The sequence below is a fragment of the Lutjanus erythropterus genome, chromosome 23 (genome assembly GCF_056507025.1).
Source record: "Lutjanus erythropterus isolate fLutEry1 chromosome 23, fLutEry1.hap2, whole genome shotgun sequence".
Taxonomy (NCBI): Eukaryota; Metazoa; Chordata; class Actinopteri; order Lutjaniformes; family Lutjanidae; genus Lutjanus; species Lutjanus erythropterus.
In genome coordinates, this window is record NC_139339.1 from 25000380 (window position 1) to 25021910 (window position 21531).

General features: G+C 40.2%; 1 protein-coding gene across 1 annotated transcript in view; it reads right to left on the reverse strand.

Moving 5' to 3' along the window:
- ank2b (ankyrin 2b, neuronal) overlaps positions 1 to 21531 on the reverse strand; it is a 136867-nt gene that overhangs the window by 20633 nt on the left and 94703 nt on the right. Inside the window, exons 28-41 of the mRNA XM_084711872.1 lie at positions 20101 to 20139; positions 17178 to 17402; positions 14976 to 15074; positions 13041 to 13195; positions 12706 to 12917; positions 11763 to 11967; positions 11566 to 11662; positions 11237 to 11465; positions 10223 to 10348; positions 9969 to 10091; positions 8459 to 8485; positions 8140 to 8161; positions 7702 to 7740; positions 45 to 4658 (exon numbers count right to left, since the gene is read on the reverse strand). Of these exons, the coding sequence (XP_084567998.1) occupies positions 45 to 4658; positions 7702 to 7740; positions 8140 to 8161; positions 8459 to 8485; positions 9969 to 10091; positions 10223 to 10348; positions 11237 to 11465; positions 11566 to 11662; positions 11763 to 11967; positions 12706 to 12917; positions 13041 to 13195; positions 14976 to 15074; positions 17178 to 17402; positions 20101 to 20139 (6212 nt within the window). The remainder of the gene's footprint in view (positions 1 to 44; positions 4659 to 7701; positions 7741 to 8139; positions 8162 to 8458; positions 8486 to 9968; positions 10092 to 10222; positions 10349 to 11236; positions 11466 to 11565; positions 11663 to 11762; positions 11968 to 12705; positions 12918 to 13040; positions 13196 to 14975; positions 15075 to 17177; positions 17403 to 20100; positions 20140 to 21531) is intronic.

Below are 21531 nucleotides of genomic sequence, written 5' to 3' on the forward strand. Positions count from 1 at the left end.
GAGGCACAAGAGATAGAGAATAGCCCCTTAAACTGGGGGGATACCTTGACTTTGGGCTTTATCGTCTGGGATTCGCTGCATCTGTGTCTCAACAGGGTCGTCCCACAGTGGTCTAATGGGAAAGATGGCTCCTGAGGGAGGGAACTGCATCTCAGGGAAAGTTTCTCTTTCTATGATTGATGGGTCAATGAGACTGCTCTCATCATCTGAGTTGGCGGCCTCTTGTTCTTTCTCTCTCTCTGCCTGCGCCAACCTCGCCACAAGTTTTGCTGCTTCATCGCTTATCTCTTCGAAGAACTCAATGGACTGTTTGCCTGGCTCACTTTTCTCTTTAGTGGGTGTTGTTGCATGAGACGACTGACCGCTTTTGCCTCGGACTGGCAATCTGGATTGGAAGCTTTTAGATTTTGCAGACTCTGCACTCTTTTTAGCAGATGGCCTGGTTGACTCCCCCTCACAGAAGCTCTTGGCTTTGGGAGATGATGCCTTGGTTTTGATATCCACAGAGGGACCTGCGTCTGTCTCAGACTTTCTCCTTGTGTCCTTTTTTACAGGAACTTTAAGCTTTTTGTCTTGGGTTGATTCACCACGTTTGACAGTAGAATCAGGCTTTAGAGTGCTAGCCTTGATGGGAATTCTAGATTTAGATTCAGAAGTGAAAGAGCCCTCTTTTTTAAGAGTGGTTGCAGAAGAGGTTGAATGAGATGGAGAGGGAACTGTGGATTTACCCCGACTTTGAGGAGTTGACTTAGCTTGTGTTTTAACCGGAGTCTTTTTAACACTACTGGAAGCACTTTGTTTGGACTTGCCTGTTGTTTTGGGGGCTTCTACAACTGACTGTGGCTCCTCTGGAGAAGAATCAGAGGACTCTTGGCCCTGTTCAGAGTAAACTGATCTAGTCACTGTAGTTTCTGCTGTCTGTACATTTGTTATCAATTGGTCTGAGGAATTTGTGTCTAAATCTAAGCATCCTTCATCAATATTTTTTTCTGCTTTAGTCTCTAAACCCTCAGGTGATGTCTGATCTTTCTTTGTAGGTTTAGCTGAAGCTGAAATGCCCATTTTAGGTATTTTAGATTTGGAAGCATCGCTTTTAGATGCTGACTGGTCACTTTCAGGTGGGGACTGAAGCTGAGAATCAGTTGTTTCTTTTGATTTCTCAGTCTCCTCAGTCTTAACTTCTAGTGTTAGATTGAGGCCAACTTCAGGTTCTGCTGCTGACCTCACAACTTCTTGCCTGGCCTCTTCTAAGAGAGGTTCCTCTACAGGCTGTTCACCTATCTGGAAAAAGGCAAAGCCACCCCCCTCTTCCTCATAGCTCCTCTTAGTCATGTCAATAGCACCACTTCGGGTCATTTCAAAGAGCTTCCCCTCTTGGAATAGAAAGGGGTTGGGCTCGCTGGTAGGAGTGCTCTCTTCTGTTGGTGTTCTACCAGGTGTTGTGTCTGGAGTTGCTTGCAGAGACTGACGGTCCACCACCAGATTTAGTATCTTCTGTTCCTCCTCTTTGACACGAGCTGCAAAAGCTGCATCATCCTCCCGCAAGGCAGACCATGCATCAGGGTCTACTCTTGCAGTGACACCTTTTGACTCAGTTCTGGGAGGTTCCAGTGCCTCATCCTCCTCTTCTGTGTCATCATAGATACAGACCTCTGGTTTGAACATTTCCTTTGTTTGACCTGTGGCAACAGTTGCACCGAGTACAGCCTCTGGTGCTCCTGTATGCACCTTTTGATCTCCTTTCACCTCATCTGTTACATTGCTACCTTGTTTTAATGTACCAGTCTGTTTAATGGTAGCACCTAATGCTAGACCATCCTTATCATCTCCTTCGTGTTCTCTTGACTTCCTTAAACTCTCCTCCTTTTGTTCATCAGTCCTGTTTTCAGTGTTTGATGTTAGAGCAGCCTTTTTGACAGTACTGTCTTTATCAGCAGATGGTGGGACTTGTTCCTGTGCTGTTTCCAGTTTGGATTTTGAATGATGTTGGTCTGAGACAGAGTGAGGTCCCTCTGAAGTGACACTGGCTGTTGCTGTTGTGTTCTTGACCTCTTTGCTGTGGGATCCGTCATGCAAACCTGCTGAAAAAGGAGAGGGAGGTTGTACTTTAATATGGGGGTCAACAAAAAGAGCTAACTCTGAATCTTCAGCGGGTCTACTGAGCCCACATTCACTTTGCGAAAGCTTCTCACTTGTGGGCTCTAACGTTTCATAGCTGTCATCCCCTATTTTGGCATCTGCTGAGGGAAACAAATCTTTTCTAGAGTTCTTTCTGCTCCTTGCGTCTTGTTCCATTTCATCAAATGTTTTTATTTTGGCTGCCATCTTAAACATCTCCTCCTCTGGAGTGATTCTCTTAGCTTCATAGCTGTCTGATGTATCCTCTTCTTCTGGGTCTTCAGGGATGACAGCCGGTTTGGATGGAACAGATAGGAATGTATGGTCAGGGGGTTTGGGGTTTACCTCATAACTTACCTCTTCAGAACTAGGAGTATCAGGGGAGAGGGGACTCTTACCAGAACTTGTCATCTGAGATGTCTGCTCACAACTGTCATCATCAGCACTAGCCTCATGGTCTCGAAGCAGCCTACCACGCAAAGCATCTTGGGGGAATTCTGCAGCTTTGGAGGGCTCTGGATGGCTAGATGATTTACTAGGTAGACCTAGAGCTGATGGGAAGGATGGGTGGCTTTTTTGCTCTACAGGGCTGTTCTCTAAGGAGTCATGCGGGGGTGATTCCTTGGTTGGGCTAGGTTCAATGGAGTCTGGGGACTTATGAGAAGAGTTTTCTTCCATGAGAGGACTACCCTCTAGAGAGTCTCTGTGGCTTATTGTCAAAGAGTCATCAGCTAATGGACTGAGAGCATCTGAGTCTTGTCTTAAAGGCAGCTCTAAGCTTTCATGACGCTGAAAAGAGGATCTAGAGGTTGGAGAACCAACTAAAGGCAATGCTAGCTGATGATCAGGGCTCTCATCATCGCTAAGAAAAGTTTCTACAGTCTCTGAAATTCTTTTCGTGAGCTTGTGAGGTTTAGTCGGCTTAGACTCGCTCCTCTTAACAGATATAGACTCACTTGTAGTGTGGTCATCTGCAGCCTCGCTGGAAGAGACAGGGAGGGTCAATTCTGTAGACAGTTGGTCACCAGTGGTCCCTACACCAGAGTCTCCAGACTTCTCTGTGTCTTTATTTTCTTTTATGACTGTTGTGGCAGTTGATGCCAAAGTTGTCGAGGTCTGCTGTCCAGTTTTGGGAGAAAGTGGCACACCTTCTGGACTTGAGCCTGGAGTGGCTAGACCCTCATGTTTGTAACTGTCCTCAGAGCTCATGTGAGGGGTTCCATCTCCAGAACTGGCACTTAGTGAGTCTGCCACACCCTCATGTTTTAAGCTGTCAGAGCTATCATCAAGGCCACCATTTCCAAAGTCTACAGTTTCAGTTAGCTCTGCATGGGGGGCAGCAACTGACTTGGTTTCTTTCTCTCTGTCTTGCTGACTGGTCTCTTTCTTGCGAGGTTTGGAATCCAAAGATACTTCTCGTTCTTGAGAGACACGTGACGTTATTGCTTTGGTCATGGTTTTTGACTGGATGGTTTCTGATTTTGTGGTTTTCTCTGATCTTGACTTGGTGGATGTTTTGAGCTCAAATAGCCCAGACTTTCTCTTTGAGGGGTCCTGCCCCGTTTGGAATGCTTGCATCAGCTCTTTAACTGACATGGTCTCTTCAAGTTTTTCAGATTCAGCTTTGGGGGATTTAGGAGGGCCCTGTTTCAATTTAGGGCTGTCTTTGGCTTTTGGAGAGGGCTTGCTCATTACAGGCAAATGTGAAGGCTTGCTTCCAGTGACCTTTTTGCTCTTTTGCTCCGCCTCTACTTTCTGTTGTAAGGCTTTGACTTTATCCTTTATTGACCCAATGGGAGTTTCTTCAACCACTGGGGATACAGGTGATTTTGGGGCAGGGGCTGCAGGCACACTCAGAAGAGCACTGGCGTCTGTCGATTCCTCTGCTTGCCCCTGGTCTTTCCCCTTCCTTCTGACTGGCTTTTTAACATCGCCACCAGTTGTTTTGTCATGCACTTTGGTTGGAGTAGGTGGTTTTGCACTTTTGCGTAGTACAACATCAGTGAATCTTTCTTGGACGGCTGGCTCTTTTTTAGCTTTTGATTTGGAGCTCACAGGTGCATCCAGGAGGTATTCTTTAAGGTCACCACTGTCCTTTATGGCTTTAGGTCTGGGAGCCCCTCTGTTAGCTCTACTTTCACGCAAGACAGGCTCTTGAATCTCTAAGGCTGCCATCTTTTTGGCCTCCTCTATCTCACTGTCTGAGAGGAGGACCCACTCCTCAGCCTTTCTAGCTGCTTTTGCTAAAGCCTCTGCTGCCTCACCCTCATATGTTCCACTCCTCAGTATCTCACTGACTTTCTCTAGGTCCTCTTTGACTTTCTCTAAGTCCTTCTCCATTATTTCTAATGGTTCTCCAGAAACATCCTCAGTCCCTTTCTCTAGACTACACCCTCCTAAGGAAGGGGATTTCTCTGTCGAGTCTGCAGTCAAGATGGCAGTCATTTTGATCAAATCTTGTTTCATCTCTGACACGTCGGATAGGAGGTCTGGTTCTCGGATCAGCTCTGATTTCAGGACTGATGTCTCCGTCTCTTCATCTTCCATATGGAAGAAGAACAAGTAAGGAGTAAAGAAAATCAAAAATTCAAATGAAAGGAGACAGACATTGGAGAATGTGGTCAGGACAAGATTGGAACACACTGCAGGGATCATAGGACAACAAATTCACAATGGGTTCTACATCAGGGTATCAGAGGAACTGGGCTTATACTTTCAGGTCTCTGGGGAACTGTGGTAAAGTAAGGGCTAAATAATACCGATGGGAAGTGATATGAGCAGGAAATAACTTGCTTATACACTCAGCGCACCCATACTCACAAGACAAAACTATAGAACAACACTAAAATACATTAAAGACTATACCAACTATGAATGAGACCAGGTTACCAAGAAACCAACAGGTAAAATGGAAAATGGACAACAAAAGAAACAAAGAAACAACATCAAGACATCTCAAGATTGCTCAGATGTATGACAAATGTCAATGTGATAACAGGCGAAAATGGCTGGAAAACAACTTAGAATACTATTGCGTCTACCAAAGAAAGCCAGTGATAACTTATATAACATATGATGATTTGCCATGCTTTTCACTCGAGACAAATCAAATCATTTACGTTCACAGAATCTAAGGAAGATGGAGGATCTCTGGAATACTAGAAAAAGACATCTTACAAGGAGGGACAGCATTTTAATTGTCTTTGTCCTCCATTCAGCCTCATTCTTAACATTTGAAATGAAAACTGAAATCATAGAAAATTGTGCACAAAACCATGAGCATATGGTGTTGTGAGAGAGCATGCCAAAATAAGCACACCGACAAAAGAACAAATGAGCTCTCGTTAACAAGACATTACATGTAATCATCCAGACATTCAAGCACACCCATACACATTTATGTAAGGCAAGTTATTTCCATGCAAAGCAAAGGGAAGTGCTGATGGAAAGGTCTTGGTGAAGAGTGAGTGGAAAGTTCAGTGTACTAATTAAATCCACAATTATGGCATTAGAATAGCTGTTTGTTAATATGTCTTCATTCAGTAATGTGGTGAGTTTTTGGTCTATTAACACAACTACTGCCACAACATACAGCATCATCTATATTAAATACTCATGTTACAGATATTAAATTTCTCTTCTGAAAACACATACATGAATAACATATCATCCATGTATGTACAGCATGGTTCATGTATACAATGGGTTGTTTAATTATGAGGTTATTTTAAATGCTCAAGTATATTGTATATCACTCAGTCTTGAGAATGGAGACAAAATTATTTTAAAGATCAAACTCTTAATTATTAAACCTTCTAACGGGCCAACCTCCTAGGTGGCAACATGTACATGAAAAAAATCTATTTTAAAAGAAAGATGATTATAATACCACCTTTTCATACCAATGTCATCAGTAGGTATTACTAGTTTTAGATTTTGAAGGCTTTTAACATTTTTTAATTGTGTGAAGTTGTGAATTCTTGCCTGGGACATTGGTGTTTTCTGGTAAGTTTAGAATTAAAAATATAAAGCCAACCAAAACATTTAATCAATTATATAAATTTCATGTATAAAAATCCTTTAAAAGTATATTTTCACCCCTAAAAAATTGAGTGTTGGTGGTTGGTGGAGTTTTTTTTTATGGTAGGACAGGTGCCAGTTCCCAAGAATGGGTGATATTGTTCCAGTCATTTTCACATAACTACATGAACAAGGAAGGAGGGAAGGATACAGAAATATTGCTTTACCATTACACTAAAGGACTAAAGATTGATTCTAGAGGACTACAGCTAGAGGAATACTGATATTCTGACCTCTAATATGCTGGAACTTGGTGCTTGTGCAGTCACTAGCACCAAGTTTCAGGAACTCCAAGCGCAAGTGCACATGGGTGTGAGCAACTAAGGTTTGCAATTTGGGTGACCAGAGGTGCTAGCACAACCTTGGCGCAGGATCGCGCAAACTGAGCAGCTGCAACAGGATGAGCTGATTTTTAGGAGGAGGAGGGCAGCATCAGCAGGTAGAATCCAGGTGTGCTTCAGTGCTGACCAATCACATCACAGCCTCTCATCTCCGTAAAAAGCTGGTCTTATTCCCATCTAGCTAGCAGCAATGATGGCTACAGTTATTTAACCTGCTGCAAGGGACTGGAACTTATACATCCCACAAGCAGTTGAAAATTTCATTACTGGTAAGCATCACTTATTCATCAAATCAGTATAGACTAAAGTCTAAAAGTGCATTTAAAACTGTTGAAAAAAAAAACTTTGAAAAAAAAAATCAAAGTATAAAGATGCATTAATCAAAATATATGACACTTTTTTGGTCTGATGGTGAACTAAATAGGGTTGGGTACTGAAACTTGGTGCTTGTATGGCACAGGTTCCTATATGAACAGTACCTTCCAGATCAAATCACAACACAGATTATGGTACCTCATTCTGGTGCCACTTGCCTGAGTTGTTGATTTAAATAGTCGCCCCCTGGTACATTAATGACGCATCACCAAACCACTAGTTAACATTGCTGCAACACTCTCTCTAGATGGCTATGGTAGCCCAGGACATCATGTTAGCCCTCCGTTAGCTAGTAGCTACTGTAAATACAGTTAAAATGCTGAGCTAAATGATCTTAAGTGTGATTGTATTTCACTCGAAACAATTCTTTTCGTTGGTGAGACCGGCAGCAAATGTTTAAAAACAATTTGGGGGGAAACATCTGGCGATGCATGTGGACACACTTGACAGCAGAGAGATACACAGTGCTAACTGCTTGTGTGATCCCAAGAGTACTTCAAAAGATACCCAACCCTATGACTAAACCACCAAAATGTTTTTGTTCTTTATTCTGCACAGGTTCAAGCGCTTTTATGCCAAAACAAGTTGCCAAATTGCTTTGCCTGGCTGCACAAATGCAACCCCAGTTGCTTCACTCCATATCACCTCCAGCAGGTTTGTGGCATTAAAAAAATTGTCCTAATGAAAGCACCACTGTGACTGCGATAGCACTACTCGGCTAAAATTAGAGGCCTTTGTAATATAAACATCACCACAGTATGAATGAGTTTAATTATCATGTACATACGTAGGTGGCAGTGTCTAACTCTTTCTCCATATGTCCGACCTCAAATTGTGAAGGGGAAAGAGTGAAAACCGCAGACATTTGGGCAGGTGTGAAGTCAGAAAAAAATGAAGTAAAAAGTGAAGTTAAGCCTCAGGAGAAACAGAACATTGACATGGGAGGTGCAGGTGAGACCTTTTTGTTTGACAAGACAAAAATACATGATGCTTAAAAGGCTTTGATAAGATGGAGATGGTCTACAGTTGTGCTCAGAGCCAATCTGGTGGTGTCAGTATGGTTATTCCTCTGTTTAATTTCATTAGACTAATCACCCATACAATATTAGTGTTGTTGTCACATTACTTTGGCTAATAAAGACAAGCAGACATGCAGAATTATTATAGAAGAGCAACTATTTTAGTACAAGTTAGAAAGAAAATTAAGTAGGAAAAAATGTCTTACATTTCTCTAGCGTTCTGTTGGTCTGGAAAAAGAAAAAGAAAATGGATCACAGTTAGCCACATTTCATTAACTTTATGTTCCTAATATTCTAACTACTACTACCACTACAAAAACAACACGAAGGACACAAAACAACAGCAAAAATGAGTTATGTCACTGACAAATCACAGTATAATCTACCACAATAAATAAAATCTAAAATCTAACATTTGACTACTTTTATGTTTCATTTTTAAGCCTGATGACAAGACAGTGGGCAGGATAGGTGAGCAGAGCTAGTTAGTAGAGGGGGGAGGGGGGAAGCGGTGGCTGCTTTTACCTCTTCTTCTTGGTCTGAATCGGACTCCTTTTGGGAGCAAGAAGCAGCGAGAAGCAGAGAGATGTACAGATAGAAACAACAGCAACATTAAAGAGGGAATAAAAGGACAGGAGGCAATGTATGGTTACCATAGCAACAAAGACAACCAGTCAGCGTGATTTCAGGGAAAGTCACAGTGTTCTTAAAAGCTGTATTAGTCAAAGATTTTGGCAGTAAAACAGATTCATCTGGTAAGCCTGAATCATACTCTGATCTTTTCGGTCTCTTGCCACTTCACTTGCAGGCCAAGTGCCTCTGGACGCAATTGGATGGACCTTGGGACATAGCGACGTACATACATATGTTTGTAAAACTTTTTGGTGAGAAATAGGCAATGCAGTTACAGAATCTTGACTCATTCTTGATTCATAGTTTTTATCTGAGTTTCTGGAAAAAACATGTGAGAATCCTTCGCTTCTGTGTAACAAATCATCTGGCATGTCAGGTTACTACCAGCGGAGCCAGTTGGTCAATCAAACTCTTGCCAAAGAGAGAAGCGAAAAAATCTTTTTAATAGAGAAAAGATTGACGTTTGACGCTTGTTTGTTCAAGATGGGTTGCTTCCATGGACGCTTCTCTCTATCGTCACACCTAAAACCACACCTGTAGCTGCTAAGACACTGATTGGCTGCACCGTTTTTGATGTGGACACAAATGGATAACTTGAAGCCTGGCAAGGTTGATTCTCATGTAATCTCGTGAATCCAGCTGCCACACAAGCTAACGAAATAGCAGCTTCCTGGTTACAATCTTTCTTGTATTATAGTTAAACAGTATGTCAAAATATTTTCCTGAAAACATTTGAGGCAAGAAATAGGTCATGTAGTAACAGAATCTTGACTAATATTCACATTTGACTATCAGTGTCTAGTTTGAGTTTAAGACGTGCAATCGGATAGACCTACAATCAGTCAGAGAAGCAAAATGTGACTTTTCAAATCTGGACAGGTGAGGCTCCACTGTTAATGACTGTATCGAACCTGTGCTATAGTAACAGTTGTGATTGACTCGATGGGATCAAAGGCTGGTGGAATCTTGTGTGAATGGAAGGGCACCAGACGTATCTTCCAGACCAAATGAAAACATGAACCTGTGTGGTTGCCAAGCTAGCAACCATCAGTATAAAGCAATATTATTGGCTGCTCATTATTATAGTTTACCACTTGGAATTTCAAACATTATTGAAAGAAATAAGGACTTACTAAAAAAAATATCAATTAACAAAACATTTGCGATTTTGGAATAGTGTGAGTGGCAGTGTGAGAGATTAGTATGTATTACAGAGGTTTAGGGAAAATAAGCTCAACGTTGCAGTATGGTCCAGCTTATGGTATCATAGGTAGCTTATCATATGGTAGCGCCATTAATGTTAAACTATTGCTGCTAACAGCCAGTTTCACTTACTAGAACTAACATGATAGGTAATAGAAAGCGTCCTCTGTTGAGTCAAAGAACAGTATAGTTCCCTTACCTTGCAGAATGATGGGAGGGTGATGTTAAGATTGCATATGGCATTTTGGGTGAGTGACCTGTAGTTCCTGGGTTCCTTCATAAAGGACAGACGGCCACACGGCTCCTGAGTGTTGTCTCTAATCTGCAACAGCCCAGCAGTTCAACATCAGTCGAATAGAGCAATTCAGCGTGACAAATTACTGATGACTCTTATTGCACTTTCATAAAAATTGTTTTTGCTTCTTTGTGAAACTAACAAGGAACAGAACTCACTTTGATGAAGAGTGCTAGTCTGTTCTCCTTAAAGGCAAAGAAGCTAAAGAGATGGTGCTGGCCACTTTTGGTGAGGGGGACAAGGTTTCCAAAGCAGTCTGCATAGATAGGTTTGCCTTCCAGTACCTGAGAAATATAACAGGCAGAGGACAGAGGCTGAATAACAAATAGTGACATTCAACAAGCAAAGAATTTCAACTATCATTGTTAAAAAACCCTGGTGTTTCCCTTTTCAATTTCATGCAGTATTAGGACCCATTTCTCAAGAAACCTAGCCTTGGTCATTGAATGTAGCCATCTCTAAGTCACCATTTTCAAAGTATAAGGTGGAACCTGAGTCAACTTTCTTTCTTTCCTGTTTCCTGTACATATGCTGTACATAGGCTATATATAGGCTCGTCTATATTGAAAAGAAAACCAAATTTTGAGGATAGCTGAAAATTGATGCTAGGCCACATATATAGAGTCACATCAAATTAGCTAATGTCAGCAAAACGCAAGCTAACTAGCTAGCTATCAATTGAGTTGTTATCTAGTCAGCTTGTCAGCTAGCTAGTGTGAACTAGTGTTTTGCTGACAATATCTATCATAGGTAGCTTATCATTTATATAGTTTAGCTAGCTGGTTGACTAGTGTTTTGCAAAATCGGATGTTAAAGCTAGCTAATGACTAATATAGATTAGCTACCTAGTTAGTAAGTGTTTTGCTAACATTAGCTATCATAGCTAGCTAATGACTAAGATAGCTTAGACAAAAGACTGTGGTTCCACTGGGTACCAAGCTTGCTCAACTGCTACTGGAGCACAGAATAAAAAAAGGGGTGGGATTTATGAGAGGTCAATTAAGGAGGATCTCAAAATCAAGTCTAGTGTTTCTTACACTGGTCTTGAGAAGGTTATTCATTCTTTCTTATCACTAGTACATTGTTTTCAAGGTCATAACACTATCTTCGCCCAGTCTTCTCCAGTGTACCTCCATCATAGAATCAACTGTGGTTGGTGAGACTTTCCTCACCTCTACGTCTCGGCTTCGAGCCACCTCGGTGAAGTTCTCCTGCTGCTCTAGGGTTTTGTCTATCTTGTCATCTGTCATGCAAAAGCAGCGCAGTCGGGCCTCGATGGGATCGTGGGTCTTGGCAAAAATGACAAACTTGGCCATGTAAGGGACGCAGATGATCTCTCGGTAGACCTGAGTGGAGAAGTTGACAGATTCCTGGACTTGCCGACAGTCTATCAGCCAAAATCTAGAAAGCAGAGACATTTTGGAAAGAACAAATTAGATTGGGTGTTTGTTAGCTCCAACATCTGAGTTAGTTCCAGTAATAAAAACCATTTTTGTGTAACCTGGCAGACACGTTGGTGGTGAAGGAGACACAGTCATTGATGAATGTCAGCGGAGTCGTTCCTGTTATGTCCTCCCATTGAGCAGGCGTTGTTCCACCTGCACACAAACAGAAACACATGATTGACACATAAGAATGTTAGCACGTGTCTGATTGGTCTATCCACAGGTTTGTGTGTGTTTGTGTGTGCTCTCTAACCAGTGATACTACAAAGCAGTCGTAAGGTGGGGGTGTCCCCTCCAAAGCCATTAAGGATTGGGTCAGAGTTGCTCTTGGGGACCGGGATGGTCATGGTGATGGGTTTATGGAACTTCCTCCTGCGGGGTTCCAGAGTGACAATGGGACTGAAGGTGGCCTTGTTGCCCAGGATCTTCCTCACTACATCCACACTCACTGGCTGAGCCTGGAAGAGTAGACAGAGAATTCAATGACTTTACTTTCAATCATCAATAAAGCCTACACAGTTTAATTGCCTCAGTAAGGTCATGGTGTCTTGACTGAAATGTTTCTGCAATGAACTTTGTACCAAGGTTGTCAACTGACTAGCCACAAGCTATGACATACAACAACCATCTAGGTAGGGGCACTTTCTTAGACCTGGTATGGTATACCTACTCTTACCTATGGTCATGAAGGGTGGGTCATGACTGAAAGAACAAGATCTAGGATACAAGGGGCTAAAATGGGTTTTCACAGGTGGCATCTCCCTTAGGGATAAGGTGAGAAGTTCAGTCATCCATTAGGGACTCAAAGTAGAGCTGCTTCTCCTTTCTGTAGAAAGTAACCAGTTGAGGTGGTTTGGACATCTCATAAGGATGCCACCTGATCGCCTCCCTAGGGAGGTGTTCCAGGCATGTCCAGCTGGGAGGTGGCCCTGGGCAGATCGAGGACTAGGTGAAGGGATTATATCTCCACAATGGCCTAGGAATGACCCGACTTCAGATAAGCTGTTTAAGATGGATGGATGGATGGATCTACAAGTAGATTGATATCTATATATGAATGTAGATTTTTTTTTTTAGAAAGCTAATAAAAAGCTAAATTGTCTTCAGATATTGGCCAGTAGGTTCCAAGACTGCACTTCCACCAATGTGTTCAGCCTCTTTTGACCAAAGACTGTGGTGATGCTTTTGTCAGTTACCTGTAGTCCAACCCTGATCCTCTTGGTGAGGGCTCCCTCGGGGAAAACTGCCTGAACTTGTGGCACAACAGTGCTGCTCAGGATGCCTCCTTCAGGGCCAATTAGATTACTATCTTGCTTGATGCGTGACACCACTGCAAAGTACTGTGGGAAATCTCGAGTGATGATACGGCAAATACGTTTCCTCTCCAGCTCCTCTGGCGTGTCTAGCTCTGGATCAGGTTAACAGAAAGGGACATGTGTCAGGGATATAAATGTATTAAAATAGTAATAAATGTATACCATAGATTCCTCAACTCATGGTGCAGTCTACTGGTAAACCATCAGAGACTGACCCTCATCCATGCCGTTGAGTATCTGGTTGAGTTCCTCTTGGGTGTGTTCACAGTGATGCTCCTTCCAGCTTTCTCCAGTCTCGCTCCTCAGGATCACCAGCTCCCTCTCTTTCCCCCGCAGGGCAGCAAAGTGGGGGATCTCCACAATTACAGGACTGGAGGGGTAGAGACCAGGTATTGTGAGTAAGTAAGTACAGAAAGTCATGACTAATAACAGTGTACAACTTCCTCTGGGCATGTGTCTCTTTTTCATCTTCTTGTTTTTCATGCAAGTTATGATACACTTAGCATTAGTATCAAGCACCGACAGCCTTTTAGCCGATTAGTTGGAGCTACGTGCTCCTGCTCCAAAGGCTGCGTATTGACTATTTTGGTCAGACAATCTGGGTGGATTCATTTGTAAAGTTAACCTTCTAGAACTGTGCTAATTCTACTGTTTACCTGTTTAGCATCAAGAACAACTTTCCCTATTTCTACTGCTTAAGGTTGTTCACCACAATGTAAAATGCTAGATGCTAGCAACAAATTTAAACAAGTAACATAGCAAGCAAAGCAGAGAAGTGGGTTATGCAGCAGGAGTGGTTTGAGTTGAGTTGACTTCGGCATGGAAAATTATAGCATCTATTTTCATACTATTGTAATCTGTGGATGAGTCACTGCCCTTAAAAAATGTTCTGATAGATTGATTACATTTAATATTTAAGTAAGGAACTGTTTTAATACTTACCTGATGTATATAATCACAAATAGCTAGCTACATCACATATCTATACAAGGCATGCTACAAGTACATTCTGACATAGGACAAATACAGCTAATACAGCAGAACTTTTTTGTGTGATATTTACTGGGTACTTTGACCTGACCATAGATGGTTATTTTTAGACTACATTTTCAAATATGTTGGGAGGCTGAACTTCAATGTCTAGAATTCATATAATGTGTTAGTGTACTTTTATTTCTTAATTTTGGCTCAAAATGTTATTCACATGTTTAGGCTTCATTGTTCATTACTGATCCATCCTAAGCCCCGCCCATTTTTGTTCTGTGTTCTAGTTGAACAAACTTGTTACCCGGTGAAATCTCAGTCAACTTTCTCCTTTCATTATTCCGTTACTTGGATATTATAAGTGCTAGCTGTGTCTATGTTGAAAAGAAAATCACATTTTAAAGATGGTTACAGTGATGGTGGGAGACCTGTAAAAACAACATATGTAAAATTAGCTAATGTTAGCAAAACTATGGCTAACTGATGATTTTTTTTTAGAGATTAATTAGATAGTTAGCTAGGGTTTTGCTAACATTAGTCGTCAGATATAAATATCTAGCTAACTATTAATGTAGATTAGGTTGCTAGTTAGCTAGTTGACTGAGATTCTGGATACCAAGTTTGCTCAATTAGGCAATGGATCACATGGCTCTTAAATTGGTAGCTTTCCTGCTAAAAGCTAAAACAATTCTGAGAAAAATGCCCGAAAATTGTGTGATTTAGTGTCAACTTAACATTTAACTTACATGAAAGGAAATAAAAAAAAGCAGAGCCAACAGAACCACACAATGCAGTAAAATTTAACATGGTTCCCTAGCTACTCACAGGTCACATAACCATTTAAATATCACACAAAAATTAAATAAAAACTTCTAACACACATTTTTGAAGCAAACGGGAAGCATAAAAACATAATTACAGAAATGGAAAAGGCTGAGCAGAAAAGAGGGATTAAAGAAAGGAAGAAACAGCACATGATGTCACAGCAGTGTGATGTCTACAGGGTCATAAGTGCTAGATGAAGTGGGGTAGAGGGCACTAGCAAGCATGATAGGACAGTAAATATATGGACAAAATAACAGGTGGAAAGGTTTATAAAAGAAAACACTGTGATCGGCATCCATGGATTGTTTCATATGCAAAACCATTGATTTCTTCCACCCTACCCAAGGAATTTTGTCCCCGGCGGGCCAAGCTGGAGGATTCTGCTAACCAAACTCTCGCCCTCATTAAGAGGTGGAGGGGCACTGGGGAGGTGGAGTTTACTGTGTGATCGACCAAGCATCCATACGCAGCAGTGAGGAAGAAAGAGGACACACAATGTTTTGGTTGGATGCAAAATAAGAACCTTGACTGATGCCAAACAGTTGAGTCAGATTATTAACTCTGTGGTCATTTTAGCTGCATATCTACAGAGGCCAAAAGTGTTCAAAATTAAATAGTATAGATTCAGTTATCTCATTATGATGAAATGTTTGTTTCCTCCTGCTTGTTTTCCTTAATACTGTCAGTTTTATTCAGCTCATTTTTCCTAAGAAAGGATATTAGGGCCCAGCATAACCAAAAAAATAAGAGAGGATTTTAAGTTTTATTTTGCATTTCAAGAATAATGTTGAAATGTTGAGAATGAGGTCAGACTTTCAGTATTAGTACCAGGCATAAGAAAAATCTTTTGCATCTTGCATTTTGAGAATAAAATAAAACTATTAGGAATAAAGTCAAATACCATCTTGAGAGTAAAGTATTCTTGATATTCCAAATTTGACTTTCTACTCCAACTTAAAAAAAGCTAAGGAAAAAAACAGCCCACCCATTTCAGCTTTACTCTTGAAATGCAAAAATAACACTTCTTTAAACCTTCTTTCTCTGTTTTATTTTGTCTTACACCTGGGACTCAAGGTTCGACTTTATTCTCTACATTTGAAAAGTCTGTCTGTCAATTAAGACAAACAGGACAGAGCCTGGGTGTGATGGGTTGTTGTCTGAATAAGCAATAAGCCTGTGAACAAATTAAGTACAGGGAATGATCAATTATTGTGATGCAGGATGAAAATAACATTTCATAATAATGAACTGAAATGTAAAAATGTGTTGGATTATTTCACAGTTCATACAAGTCATATAATTATTTATCATATTATTAAATGAATGTTTTTTTCACTTTTATTTCAATTATAACTGTATTTAAACAATTTTCTCTGTAAGTTTTTATAGGCCAATAAGGACATTTTTGCAGTTTAAAATATGCTGTAGAAATATTTTAAATGTTACCACTGTCATGGCAAACAAAAGTGATATTTTTTATTCACAGAGGGACTGATCATCTTAAGTTAACATGAGGCAGGTTTCACTAAGTTAAATACTCAAACATTTCATGTAACATAATAATAAGAACAACATATTTCAGTAGATTTAATCAGGGAGAACCTGACCATGTCAGCAGTGAACAGGTGATGGATAACTGGTTGTGAAACTTTCTATAACAATAGAATGATATGCGTTTATGTGAATGTATTTATACTGTACTTTCTTAAACATTACCAGCAGAGGGCAGAATTTAAGGCCACATATCAAACCAATCATGGTGCAATATACTGCAGGTGGAGTTAATAAGAAAGGTTATTTTTCATTAAGGGGTAGGGAGACGGTTAAAAAGAGTTAGACTGCAGCTGTTATGAAAGAAAACAGGGCATGCTGAAGAGCAAAGATTAACAGATTCCTGGTGCTGGGAGAAAGCAAGAGCAGATACAGAAACAGTTTTAGTAAGGCAGAGGCAGAGGAGAAATTAATCTGAAAGAAAAGGGGCAGCAAATTGTGAGCTTTCATTAAAAGGGATACAAATCAGTGTCAATAGCCTAAATGTAGATGCAGTGTACTACAGGTCTGCCTTCTTCCTCTTTTACTCATGATTCCTCTCCTTTCCTTCCTCTCACGCTAGAAATGTATCTTTAACAGATATGAAACCCTTTTTAAAATTATTATTTTTAAAATTAAATTCAAAGTTTATTGGCATAGAATGTCCAAACCTGCACAGAAACATTCATTGCAGGTAGCAGCACAGAAGTTTTGCAAAACATTGAAATTATATTACATCTTTAGAGCTTTTATCATTGTATATTCTTAACTCTAGAAAGTCAGTTATAGCTTTCTTAGTCTGTGGCTATCAGATCCTTTAGCCTGGGGCTAAGAAGGTTCTAAGAATGCTTTAAGCACTGTGCTAAATACAGTGTGAAAAGCCCCAATTAATACATTTACCTGCTGATGTCTGCACTTTTTGCTTTCCATTTATTTTCCTTCCCCTTTAATCCTGTACATCTACTAACTTTGAAGGCATTCATTCATTCCACCATCCATCCCTGATGTCTTACCCGAGGAACTGTGCTCCAGAGGGCCCCACCTCGATGAGCCTGCTGGCCAGGCCCTCACCCTCCACCATTGGGGGCATGGTTGCCAAACGGTGTCTCTTCACCAGCCGGCACGTCACCCGTGTGGGTGCGCTGCACTTCCTGGGCGGGATGATGATGCGCAGGCCGTTGTGCCGGCAACCGCGCATGGCTCCGCCCCTGGCATCCACCATGAAGCTGACAAGGAAGCTGAGGTGGAAGAGGAGATATTTCCATAAATTAAAGACATTTATCAACAATCCCATTAAGTGATGAGATCCTAGACACCAAATCTACTTGGTAGATTGCTTGGCCAAGTGCTAACACTAGTAGGATCTCAAATGTAGAAAACTAACTGGTAGCTGCCTGAAGTGGTTACCAGTGGAGGTCAGTCATAAACTCAGTAAACTGATCCATTAATGTTAGCTAAATATCCATATCTATCTTAAGCTAACATCAGCTATCATTAGCCAACATACGTTACTGGCCATATCAGACCAAGAAAGACCGTAGCAACCAAACCTCTGACTGTACTGAACAGAGCAAACGTGTATTTCATTGCTAATGAATTGTACTTTTTAATTTGTACAAAGTAGTATTTTTTTCTTTCAAAAGTTATATAGTTACAAAATGTTTAAAGCGCTTTAAAGGTGCAATGCGTGTATGGCCACCTGCTAAAGGTCACTCCAGTGACTGCTGCTTACTAAACTCTTTGCTGTCAGCTATCTATGGCTGGAGCTACAAGCTGCCGTTAGCTAGTTAGCTCCGTAAGCTGTGCAGCTAGTAGCCCTATGCTAAACAAAACTGTAATTAAAGAGTCATCTTTTTGTCACTCTACAGGGGCCTTTTTGCTGATTTGGTGTCTATTTTCTCAACACTGAATGGTCACAGTGATCAGCAACTCCAACTCCATAAATCTTGTCAAGTTGGATTAAATTCTTCAGTTTCATAGCTTGAGACTCCTCAACCTCACTTCCCATGCAAAGTGGCAAATACTGTATGCACATGGATCACACGTCTGAATGAGGGGGTGTATGAGTGTGATGAGGTGACACCCAGTTCTAATGTGATCTCTCCCTGGCTTCAGTAAAGCAAACAGCACACTTTTTAAAACACACAGACATAAAAACACATGTTATTGAATTCAGCAACACAACAGTAAAACTGTTAGAAGACAAGGACTGCTGTCCTCCATGGCTGAAACACACCTCACTGGACCATTTTTCTGCTTAGGAGATCCCAAATGTTTTAGTATGTGGTGTACAATAATGTGTATTTTATATAATAATACTTGTTTTATGACAAAATATTCCTCAGGCTAACATGAAACATCGGGGGGTATGTTAGTGGAAATGCACAGTTCACAAGACATTGTATGAAATCAACGAACATGTCCTCAACTTTCACTGCCTCTTTTTGCCCAGATAGCCACAATTTAAGCTTGGCTTTGGTTAAGTTTGTGTTCCTTAAAGGTCCATTGTGTAGGATTTAGTAGTGGTGAGCAGTGAGACTGCAAACACCCTCCCTCACTTTTCCTTTACAAGTGTGTAGGAAAAGCTATACGCAATGGATTGTATCTACAGCCAGTTTGTAGTTTGTCCATTTTAGGTTAATGTAGAAACATTCATTTTAAGGTACCAAAAACGCGATGGCTATGGCCAGTGACCATTTGAGAATACCAGCAACAGGCGTACTGGACCTTAAGCCTGGATGTTATGAAGCCTATGTCACCTGGCATAATTCAAATGGCATTAAAAACTTGATTTAGTTTGTAAAATGGCAGCAGTTTGGTTTGGTTTAAGCGTGATAAACTACTTGGTTGCTTTTTGTTGAAGGTTTGGGTTAAAATAAAAATATGTGTATGTCATATGACGCAAGTGATAGAGGTTATTTAATGGAAGTCATGAAGGTAATATAACATGATGTGACACAATGTAACGTGACATAACAAAACATGATGCAATGTAATGATGCTATGTGACATGATGCTGCATAACATGATGCAACCCAACATGACTCAAGGTGATGTGACACAATGTAATGTTATGTAACAAAACATGCTGCAATGTAACACAATGCAATGTGATGGAACATGACATTACATGATGCTATGTGACGTGATGCTACATGACGTGATGCAACCTAACATGATTCAAGGTGATGTGACAAAATGTAAGGTGACAAAACGTAACGTGACACCATGTAGTGTGACGCAATATAGCATGACACAACATAACGTGACGCAACGTAGCGTGACGCAACGTAGCGTGATGCAACATAGCGTGACACAACGTAGTGTGAAACAACGTATTGTGAAACAACGTAGCGTGACGCAATGCAGCGTAATGCAATGTAGTGTGACACGACGTAGCATGATGCAGTGTAGTGTAATGTAGCATAGAATGATGTAGAGTAGCGTAACGCAACATATTGTATCACAACGCAACATATTGCAACTCAGCATATCGCAATGCAACGTATTGCAACATAATGTATCACTATGCAATGTAATGTAATATAACTTCAAAAAGTCAATGTTGACTTGGTTTCACGTGTCACTTGAAGCCCGGTGTCCTCTGTGAAAGTCCTGTGTTTGTTTGACCCATCCACCCACCATAACTACCTCCTAAATCCCCTAAATCTTACACACTGGACCTTTAACTTGCCATATCACATGATCTGCCCATGTGGAGACGCAAACTCTGGAACTTGGTGCGTGGAACAAGGTGTAATATTTCAACAATTTAATTATCTGACATGTTGTTACCAAAAAAGAAAAGTATATGAGGCAAATGTCAGTTGAGTACAGCAACACATACACCTCTCCACCAGGAGAGCACACTGTGGGGGAGGAAGAGAATGATGATGATGAGGAGGAGAGTGATTTAACCAAGGTGCAGACGGTCACCTGCTGTGGTCTCCATGATCATGGCACGGAGAGGAATGGCTAAAAACAACAACCACATCAGACAGAAAGGAATCAAAAGTCAAGCAGAAATAATTCAGAAACAGAGGAACTCAGAGAGGGAAAGCAGAGCAGACGTCAGACCGTCAGAATAAGGAACAGAGGCAGCTTGTTGTGGAAGACACAGAGCAGTAACATCCATCTCTGAACCACAATCCAACACATTCAGCAAGCGCTCACAGGATAACCTGGTAACACTTTATTAATAAATGGTAAATTTAGTTAGTGGTATGACTGAATGACACTTAATCATCATCCATAAAGACTCATGTCATGTCATGTTTATGATGGTGTCATGTCAGTCTTACGCACTCCCTTCAAATAAAGTGTTCCTGTTGTAAATATCAGTTGCAACTCTGAGTCATTCAAATATGATTTATGCTTTACAAAGCATTTATATTACATTTACGAAGTATTATGAACATCAGTTGAAACTTTATAATAGCATTAAAATAATGTTTATATATGCATTATAAAACATTTATTAAGCAATTGTAAAGTTTTATAAACATCAGTTGCAACTTGAGTTATTCAAATAGTATTTAATTGTGCCTTATGAAGCATTTATTTTCAGTTTATTAAGTATTATAAACATCAGTTTACACTTTATAATAGCATTCAAATAATGTTTATGATGCTTTCTAAACCATTTATTATGCAACTGTAAAGTTTTATAAACATAAGTTGCAACTATAACAGCCATCCAGATAACATTTATACATTTATACAACACAGTATTTATTAACCATTTATGAAGTGTTATAGGCATTGGTTGAAACATTAATATAGCCATTCAAATAATGTTTATATTTGCTTTATAAACCATTTATTAAGCACCTGAAAGATAATAATAACCATCCATATTATGTTTTTAGATCTAAAAGGTTTACTAATGGTAATGGTAACCAGTAACAAATATAAAATGATAGAATGTGTGTAACAATAAACTGTACACTCAACTGTTTACTGATGTGATCAGAATGTAATTGTCAGCTAGATACAATACATAACTTAGAAACAAAATATTTTTTATTACACAAACTACCCCAATTATGAAATATTATAAATTATAGCATTACTAATAAAGTGTTAACATTATTCATTAAAATTTAATCAATTTACCATTTATTAATGAGGGTTACTATAAAGTGTTACCAATTTAACTACTATTTATCTGTAGGAGAGTAGCTCTGATTTAATTCAGTATTTACTGTACTTTCACCAAATATGTTTAGCAAAAATCACAATAATAATAATAAGAATAACTTACACTTCACCAAGCAGCCTTTAATCTGAGATAAACTTATCACTCAAGTGTAAGGAGCCAAATTTATACTTTGGGGTTAATGGAGATTATAATGGAGCTGAGGGCAA